The sequence below is a fragment of the Perca fluviatilis genome, chromosome 22 (genome assembly GCF_010015445.1).
Source record: "Perca fluviatilis chromosome 22, GENO_Pfluv_1.0, whole genome shotgun sequence".
NCBI lineage: Eukaryota > Metazoa > Chordata > Actinopteri > Perciformes > Percidae > Perca > Perca fluviatilis.
Window position 1 is genome coordinate 4,880,041 of NC_053133.1, and position 10,484 is coordinate 4,890,524.

General features: G+C 39.3%; 1 protein-coding gene across 1 annotated transcript; it reads left to right on the forward strand.

Moving 5' to 3' along the window:
- Nucleotides 1-1,247: 1,247 nt before the first annotated feature.
- On the forward strand, nucleotides 1,248-8,671 carry LOC120551947 (macrophage mannose receptor 1-like). Its single transcript, XM_039789543.1, has 7 exons — nucleotides 1,248-1,265; nucleotides 1,807-1,892; nucleotides 2,618-2,820; nucleotides 3,543-3,762; nucleotides 6,540-6,881; nucleotides 7,168-7,262; nucleotides 7,720-8,671. The coding sequence occupies exons 2-7, from the start codon at nucleotides 1,856-1,858 to the stop codon at nucleotides 7,831-7,833; spliced, it is 1,011 nt and encodes a 336-aa protein (XP_039645477.1). The 5' UTR covers nucleotides 1,248-1,265; nucleotides 1,807-1,855; the 3' UTR covers nucleotides 7,834-8,671.
- Nucleotides 8,672-10,484: the final 1,813 nt, after the last annotated feature.

Here is a 10,484-nt window from a genome sequence, read left to right on the forward strand (position 1 = left end):
ATAGTACTGAATTTTTTTGAAAAAGTATTGTATAGTGTTTTCGAAGAAGACATAGCATAGTATGTTAAGACAGTTGCAGGTTTCTGTCTAATTGCTGCTACAAGAAAAAGGAAACATAGGAGAATCTAAATTCCTCTGGAGAATGCAGGCATCAACCCCACTACCTCTCGCATGCTAAGCGAGCTCTGTACCATTTGAGTTAAGAGTTAGCATGTCATAAAAGTGATAAAAAGCCATAGTATAGTATGTCGGAAAAAGTGATTAAAAAAGTCATAGTATTGTATTTTGAAAAAAGTAATAAAACAACCACAGTATTGTATGTCGAAAAGAAACATGTATGTCTTTTTTTGCTAACTCCCTGGGGCCTTGGGCTACAGTTTTGAATTTAATAAACCCTTAATTGTAGTAATAATAGTTATTTTGTGCAGTAGAGTGGTTGAAATATTGAAACACTACAAAGCTATTTATTTTGTATGTAACAGTTTTGGTCAACTAACTATTAATACTCTCATGTGATTTCACATGGCCCAGTTTGTGGTAAAGAGGAGTCATCGGAACATCAATGTAAACCTCCACTGTACATTTTCAAACACGTTCTTTCTTTCCCCCTCTCCATCTTCTATTCCCCACTGCATTAGGAACATGTGCTTGTTGAGGGCCTAATTTTCAAGGCACTGCTTTATTTAAAGAACCTTCCTTAATATTTAATGTGATTAAGTGTGTCCGATAACCTACTTAGTAGTAGCATGTACAGCCGCACAGTCCTCACCATGTAGGGAGAGATCAAAAGACCAGTGTTGTGTCAGTTTTTGCTGAATAATAAAAGCTAAGCTGTTCTTTCCACTTGCACACAGTCATTGTACAGTATGTACAAGCTACTGGTCTTGTATTGGCAGGAATTGTTGCCAAAGATTTTGAGTTAGTAATTCTAATTACTGTTTAACAACATGGGCTTTTTTTTGCCTCTGCAAAATAGCATCAGGAAGGAATTTGTTTTGGTGGAACGTGTACGTTAAAAAGGTGTTTTAGTCGTGCGACAGAAAACTCAGATTGGACAGATAGTCTAGCTAGCTGTCTGGATTTACCCTGCAGAGATCTGAGGAGCAGTTAACCATAGTCCTCAGAAATCCACCCATGGGCGATTTCAGACCCTTTTTAGGGGGGCTCAAGCAATATATTTTTGGTTTTAATTGTTGTTTTCATAAATTAATGCTTTTGGTCACCCTTTACAGCTGTCACGAGGAAATTTCATCTGACTGTCGAAGGTAAATATCTCAATATAACGTTGTCAAATTAGCCTTTCCTGAAAAGCAACGGTTTTGGACATAAGGTTTTTGCCCGACAGTGACCCGACAATATGTACTTTGACCAAAATGTGAATGTTTGTATTTGAAAAGATAAGGAACACTACCAGGAAGCTACAACATGATATTAAAACCTCAACTCGCTGGGGAGAGACTTGTATGATGGGCTTATGGGGTTGTCATTTATCCAGATGTTTATTTGGTCTATAGTTTATTGTCTATTTTGTTATTATTTTCTTGTAAGGTCTTGAATATTGTAGTTACTGTGTGATCTTTTGTTATATGTTATATGTTCATGTTGCAAATTGTTTAGTGTGTTGTTTTAAAATAAATATACATTTTTAATCAAAAAACAGAAAAAAGAAAATGAGGAACATTTGCTTTTGCCCAATATGCATTTAATTTGCCTTAAATGCAAATAATTGTTGCCTCTGACAAATTTCCATGATGTCAACTGATACTGAGCTCCTGTAAGCCGTTTGTTGGAAATTAACCATGTCAGCAGCTGTTAGTCTGAAGTCACACATTAAGATGAACTGAGAGCAAACAAGATGGACAAAGTTCTGCTGCTCATCATGGCTGCATCAGGCAAGTGTTTATTATGGTTTATAAATGTTTATATTCTTCTATTACAGTACATTGATACATGCTTGTGGCTATCAGAACACTATTGGGATGCACTTCAGTTTTATTATAGTTGATTTACAGACAAATGCAAACTGAATACAGTTTTTATTTTATGTTGATGACATCCATATATGGCTGGATAAAGACCTCCAGGATCGGGGCCTCAGGTTCTGAGGGCCACGACACCTTCACGACACCTTCAGTTAAGGATAAATCAAGCAGAGTCTGTGTTTTGCACATTATAATTATAATAATATTAATTATAATAATGATTATAGACCTGATTGTGATATTGGATCTTGGCTTTCATATACATTTGAAGGAATTGTACTCATTGGTGGAAGAGGTACTCAGATCAATTACTTAAGAAAGAATAAATTAATGTACAAATACTTTACATTACAAGTAAAAGTCCTGACTTTAAAATGCTACTTAAAGGAAAATTTCACAGTTTTAAAGTCTGTCATAAACAATAGTCAGGTTGTTTTAACATTATAAGTTAATCTGTTAATGGCCAGTCTAACAGGAGTAATAATTACAGCAAGAAAAACTGTATGTACATATGGGCATGTGATCATTGTTTTAAGACATAGTTAATGTACTTAAATGTACTTCAAGTACCAGCAGTAAAAGTACTTATTGTGCAACTGTGTAAATCTAATCAATCTGCATGTCTGTCACCACAGGGCTGAGTGCTGTCTCATCACAAGCTGGACGGCAGTACTATTTTTTTTATGAGCCGCAGAACGTGACTGAAGCAAAAACTTACTGCAGAGAGAAATACACAGACCTGGCCACTGTAGACAGCATGGAGGATGTAAAGACCCTGAACAAAATGGCAGATTCAAGCAACATGGTCTACCCAGGATACCCAACATACTACAACTATGTAAGTTCACTTTTCTCGCTCTCTACTACTCAGAATACTACAGCTATGTGAGTTCCCGTTTCTCTCTCTTTCATTTCAAAGTCTTTTTCGACAATGATGTCAGTGACAGGTGGCATGAAACCCCCTACATAGTAACAAACAACTAAATGTGGTGCAGTAAAAAGTACAATATTACCTTTTTAATTGTGGTAGAGTAGAAGTCTAAAGTTTTTAGTGTAAACTTCCCTCGTGTTTCAGCAGACAGTGTTTCCTGTTGAGGTGCAACGGAGGTAACAAAAGGAGGGCATTTTGTATTAGAAAGACTGTAACCTTGGAAGATATCTACAGACAGCTGAAGCCTCATATTAACTTCAAATAAATGTTTCAATATATTTTTTACACAGAACAAGGGCTATGGATTTTGTTTCCCATAACTTAGATTTAAATGCATCACAAAGGGATCTCTTAATGTCCAGTATGAACAGCAGAAATGATTACAGAGAGCAAAACCTGTTTCAATGCTCATATGGGCACCTCTATATTGTTTTGTCCTTTAAGAGTTTTACGAAATGAAACTGTTGTGAAAGTTGAGCCAAAGCAATCGTAAAACCATCTAATAACGTTGGAGCAGAGCAGACTGATAGTATCAAAATTTTAACTGGAAAGTTTGTGTAAAAATATGGCTTGAACAAAAGGTAGAGCAGGGTCTAATTCTTTATATGCCAATCAAATGTTGCTTTCAGCGAGCATGGATAGGACTGTATGATGACGTGAACAGCTGGCGGTGGTCACTGACGAACACAAGTTTCTACAAACCCGGGGAGACGGAGTTCAGACGATGGCGGAATGGGGAACCGAATAATATGTTCAGTAAAGAACACTGCACACAGATGGGTGTTGATGGGAAATGGAACGACGCCAGTTGTGACAGCTCCATGAAGGCAGTCTGTGTACAGGTCAGAGGTGAGAATATTAACTAGTGACGTTTTCCTTCTCTGCTCCTCATTGCCTTTGTTTTTATTATTTGGGTCCAGGTAGTTAGGTTAGAGCCGTTCAAAGCGCTTTAACGGTGACTGACAGGTAGGAATGAGTGCATGTTCATATGCACACAGCTTAAAATATAAATAGAACATGTGTGTGTTCAACATAGACTATAGCAATAGTGGACTTACCATCCATGACGTCACCCTTTGGTTTGTGGACTGTCCTTTTGAAGCCTGGAGTGTGGCGATATGAGCGTTGGCATCTTGGATTTTTGCATCTGGACGTGATGATTTTTGATTAAAGGGTGGGGAGCTGGAAAGAGCTGGGGCGGATGACACGGCCAAGCCAGCAGTGTTTATGTTTGCAATGGCGCTGCGCTAAGCTAAACGCTAAAGGGGGAAAGTTGCAGATTGTCATCCCTTTTGAAGCAAGTCATCCAGTGGAGAAGACCTCTGGGTACTGGAGCCATTCGTCAGAATGAACGGCAGAACAGAAAATCTGCAAACTTTTCCTTAAGTTAGCAGCTAACATGAGTGGTAGTGTGGTAGATACCACAGTGCTGTTCATTGGAGCGATACGTAAATGTGGCCGCAATTTTGGGACGGTTTAAAAAATCTAATCATATTTTCTCGCAAAATTTCCAGCTGATTTTCAAGAGGTTTGCTTTGCTACAAATGCCAGACATGTATTTATGATACAGGGTACTTGGTTAAATTAAAAAATGTGTTTTCATCCCAAAATACCTTATCTTGTGTAGATAGTAACAGTACGCGGCTTAAAGCCTTAATATAATTTAAATGGGTGAGTTATATAAAAATTCACCCACTGTACAGTTGTCATGAAGGGTCAAATTAGCTATAGAGACCAACACCGTTTTTTGTACCAGGCTGTAAACAGGCTGTGAAGTTTGGATTTTTTAACATGGCGATCTATGGGGATTGAATCGAGGAACTGTAGTTCAGGCCGGAGCTGCCACTTCAATAACACACAATTGACAAACGTCATTTTCATAATCATACTTATTAATTAAATAAAAAAAATACTTTAGCTGACGCAAGCTAGCATACTCAGTATCAGGACAGTCACTTAACTTTATGTTAGCTTAAAAGAAGGAGTAGGCCTAGTATCGTTACCTCTTGTGACATTACATTCAACCGTCCGTCCCAAAATGGTGGCGGCAGAGATGCATCTCACAAGCATGGAGGCGGCATCTCCGCATAGTTATGCTTACACTGCAACAGGAAATCAACATGGGCACATTTAGAAGGTCTGTGTTTACCACTGTGAAATGGCATATAGAAACAGACTTTATTTTGGAGCCATTGGAGTCGCCCCATTCTAGAAATTAGGTAGAATGCAGGTTTAAGGCACTTTGGTATTGGCTTGATTTTTTAGGCCCCCCAGCGTCTGAGCCCCCCCAGCATCTGAGCGTCTTAGTCTATGGTGTTTAATAAATCTGAAAATATATTCATAATAGAACAACATTATAATGTCTGCATCTATTGTTCTGTTTTAAGGAGATTTCTTATTACGGAGGGTCTATTTGCACCCCCGGTACGAATAGCCTCAGCCACACAGCTGAGCTATTCACACCCTGTGACGTAACAACAAAAACACGTTGCTCGCATGCACAGAAATCATGGCGGACGTTCATCTTCCATGACCGCAGAAACTGGCATATTAGAAAAGTTTTGTCTCTAAAGTTTATAACAATTGAATTTCTAGCGGAAAATGGATACTACAGTTGCGCTTTCTGTCTTCAGTGAAAGCATACAACCATTAGTTTGTTAGTTAGTACCATAGACAGTATATAAGAATGGACCAACAGATCCCGTTGTTCTGGACAGTGACGGATATTAGAAACACTTTTCTGGTGAGTTACTGTGCAGCCTCCAACTGAGAGAAACGACGTAGATGTGACGTGAGCAACCTGTCTGAAAGTTGTAAGTCTTCTGGTAGCTGTGCCAAGAGAAATCTCAATCATTCCCAATCTTGCAGAGATGGAGAGTGTAGGTATATGTAAGGAGATAACATAGACACCGGCTAATTATTGCTAACTAAAATGCTAGTTAACATGAGTAATTAAACTTAAACAGCTCATGTAAGTCGAAAATGCCGGCGAGCTTCTCCTGTACTATACGGTAATTCCTCTACTGTGCGACAGTAAGTCACTTGGTTATGACACAATCGTTAGCCTATTTTTACAAAAATCTGCTACGGAGCCATAACGTGAGATACAAGGTAATGGAGCCTTTTATACGTTGTCGTGTTTCTTTAGAAATAAACAATGGACAAATAGAGTCTTTAAACGCTTCAGATGTAAAGTTATTAATATTCCAAAATGCACTTAATGTAATACATTATACACTATAGTGTAATACATGAGTAGTATGGATAACTGTGTGTAAATATATGCCAAGGTACTGTAAATGCACAGGGGTGCAAATAGCATACATTGATATTTGTACCAGATGGGGTATTAATAGAGCACATTGCTGTGTGCACCGGCAGGGTACGAATAGCATTCATTTCTAATTGCACCAGGGTACGAATAGCATACACTGCTAATTGTACCAGGGGTGCAAATAGCCTCACCCTTCTTATTATTGTGGAGAGATTTACATTTTGGATTTATGGATGTGGTTCCTTATACAGTATCTTAGGGAATTAATAATCATATATTATAAAGGCATGAATCCTGCCACAGATGTGGCATGGATGGGAGGCCTCTACTCTTCTCTGTGCTTTATTTTCAGGGCCAGATGTGACTTTTATCCTCACTAACATCTCCATGTCGTGGCCTGCGGCCCAGAACTACTGCAGAACACAGTACACAGACCTGGCCAGTGTGAGAAACAGCACAGAGAACCAGAAGGTGCAGGACCTGATACCTACTGGAGGAGCAGTCTGGATCGGCCTTTTCAGAGACTCCTGGAAGTGGTCGGATGGAAGTACTTCCTCATTCAAGTACTGGAACACTGGGTACCCCAACAACAAAGCTGGGAACGAGGCTTGTGTGGCTGCAGCTTTCAATCAATCTGGACAATGGGAAGACTGGAACTGTGGCGTCAAGAGAGCATTCATTTGCTTCGGTCCAGGTGAGTGCTGACCCGTGATTCACATCAGATTCAGGGTTACTTCAGCGTTGGATGGGAATATAACAATAACAAAACAAATCATCAGGCTCTGGATAATACATTAAAACACTCATGATGTGGATCATTTTTATTAAAGTGTTTGGAAAGTTAGCGTGCAGTGAACTACCACTTCTTCCCCTGCCATTGTTTAAACTGATGATGAGGAATGCCAATGTTACATGAGCAGGATGGCGATTGTCATTCGAGCAGAAATGTTATATCTGAGAAGAGTTTGATTTTTTCAAAGTGCCTGCTTCAAAGGATGTGATAAGACTGAGTTTGGAGAAGAAGAACTCCCTGGATCTGAACAGCCCTGCTGTGATGGAGGCCATGTTGAAGCAGGTAAATCATGTTTTATACTTTGATGCAAAAACAGAACAGAGAATAAGACAAGACTTTCTTGACCCTCAGAGCAAAAATTCACATTCCAGCAGAACAAGGACGAGTCTGAGGAGGAAACAGATGAAGAGCTATTTAAAATAATAAATACAGCTAAATAAGACCATCCAAAAGCTATTACATTATACACATTACAATACTACGGCCATATACGCGACATGTGCAGAAGTAAAGAGTCTAGTCGTGGCACTCTGCAGGCCTTATTGAGGGAGAATAAGGACTAATTATGAATCAACACTCTGGAATAATGTACAAGAGAAGAAAGTCACAAACCTTACAGTACATACCCTACTGTATGTAGTATATTTAGAGAGCTTCCAGATAAGTCCAATCTAAATAACAGCTCAGAATGGGATCTGTGTCTCTGTGAGGGATGATGTTGAGGAGTTGTGTGTCTCAGCTCCAACAGAAGCTGAAGGCCCGGGGGCTGGACGGCAACATCAAACTGAGCTGGAGGAAGCAGGCCGATGGAAAAGTCTTCCACAGGAAGAAGAAGAAGGATGAGCTGGAATGATCGCTGCGCTGTTTTCATCAGAGAAAAGTGTGTTTCTTTCCTTAGAGTGCTAACGGGCTAGAATAGAGATGTGACAATCAGCTGATTAACCCATAAGCCCACTTCCAGCTTCTCAATAATGAAGTTTTGATTCTTTTCTTCGTCATGTATGATCATTAACTTAATATCTCTGGGCTGTAGACTGTTGGATGATTGAAACAAGACTTTTGAATATATCTGCTTTGGCTGCGGGTAAATATAACAGACATGTTTCACTAGTTTCTGACATTTTGTAGAACAGATACGTTAAGATTAGAAAAGATTTTGCAGCAGAACCATGCACTATTTATTTACAGTTAAATCACTCGCTCCACGGACCCAAGGAAGTGCATTTACAAGTGTGAAGTTGTTTGATAGCGCGGTTCTCCAGATTGCTGCAAGCAGCAACACCGGAGGCCATAGACGCGTTTAATACGGGCACTGCACTAGTGCTTCTTCAACACAAGTCCAGTTACATAAATAACGTCAAGGAGTCTGATATCACATTCAAATCATCCTGTGTTTGCATAGAAAGTCAAACCAGCGGCGGAGGAAGTATTTACATCCTGTAGTAGAAATGAACTGGTTTCTAAACAAGGTTCAATGCATCGCTTCTCTTTGTTAGAGGTGAATGTTTTTTTTGTACATGGTCCCTGATATTGTAATGCAACAAACTAAAGTAAATGTACCAATCCCAAAGTAAAGTAAAAGTCCTGCAATGTAACTGTAATAAAGGTATTTAAAGTGGCCATATTATGCTCATTTTCAGGTTCATAATTGTAATTGGAGATTGTATCAGAATAGGTTTACATGGTTTAATTTTCAAAAAAACACCCTCTTTTGGTTGTACTGCACATTGCTGCAGCTCCTCTTTTCACCCTGTGTTCAGGTCTCTGCTTTAGCTACAGAGTGAGACCTCTCAACTTCTGTACCATCTTTGTTGGCAGTCGCACAAGCACAGTAGCTAGGTAAGGATTACATGAGCTAGCTAGCTGTTTAAACAACTTTGGCCTGTACAAGGCAGGATTAGCAGGGAGACTTCACCTAAACAAGGGGCGCATTTCCAACTTTGCGCGGAATACCTGCAGAACAGGGACATGTAAGTAGTTCTATACCAGGGCTATTCAATTAATTTGTAATTGGGGCCAGTTCATGAAACTGAGGCAAAATAAGGGGCCGGGGAATATGAGTAATTATAGTAACAAATAAAGAAATTACAACAACATACTGAAGGAGTCAATATATTCTATTTTGTAAATGCTGAACAACATATGCACACTGTGATGCACTAAGACACATAGACCCGAGGCATTGTTCCATTCAAATGGCAATACAATGTTGAAAAATCAGAGACACAGACAATTAGAGAAATGCAATTAACTAACAGAAAACATCCACTTAATTGCACATAACTGTACCAACCTTAGAGCTCGTTATCCTCAATTGACAATGAGGAGATACATTTCAGTGTTACGTAGGTAAAGAGGGAAATAATTCTCAGAAATAGCAAACTGTCCCCCTTCTCTACTGGCTGAAAACAGAAATGCAGCTAAATGGTAACTGAATACAACACACACTTTTCTCCTTCTAAAAAATTTATACTGTACTCACTTTTGTCCAGTTTGAACATAAATCAGACACCTTAACAATCAGTCTAGGTCAGCCATATCACAGATATTTAAGATTGCACTCATTTGAGTGACAGGCAACATCAATGTATCTCCACCAACAAAAATAAAACCAAAGTGCATAGTGTAGTACAGAATAGAATTAAAACAACATAAACAGTGCATGGCACTTTATCAAGGCAAAACATTTCAAACTGCATTCAACAATAACACTAGCCTGACGTGGTCATACTCAGATTCTAGTCAGAATGTGAACTTCCTGACCTCGAATGTTGTGGGCGGGGCTAAGTTCGGCTGGTATCCAGGCTACAATAATACCACATCAAGAAAAACATTAAGTGCATAATATGGAGTGAAAAACATGTTAATTGCATCATACTGTTCAAAAATCAATCGTCATGTCTTGCTTGACTAATGCCTGTTACCTTGCATTTAGTTTGCCAACATTTGCCATCTAATCTAATTAATCTAAGAGAAGTGCCATTTTTTTGACTTGGCAAGAGCAGTGAAGTCAGGTGTATATGTTGTCAGGGCAATGCGCAAGCAGTGTTGCAGATGCTGGTCAGTGAGGAATTTGCGATTGTGAGTTTTAATGGCATTCATGTGTGAGAATGACGACTCACAAGTGTATGTTGAGTCAAACATTGTCAGAAGAAAAAGTGCAAGACCCCTTGAATGTGGAAATTTCTCTTGGCTGACTTCATGGGTCCAGAATTTTTCAAAACCTGCTGCTGCAATGACTGTCGCAAGTCATCTGACGACTGAATGTCAATGAGTTCCAGTTGTAAAGACCCCTCATCCAGTGACGATACCAGCTCCTTCCCTTTCAATGCAAAGTCTGCCTCAACATTCACACAGAAAGGGTCCTTCACAAATCTAATCACTTCACTGGAGATGCTGAAACCCTCAAACTTAGTGGCAAAGTTGTTTTTCAATGAGTCAATAAACCCTGACATCACCTCGGTAATTTGCAGGCCAGATTTCCTCAATGTGGGGAAGTGGAGC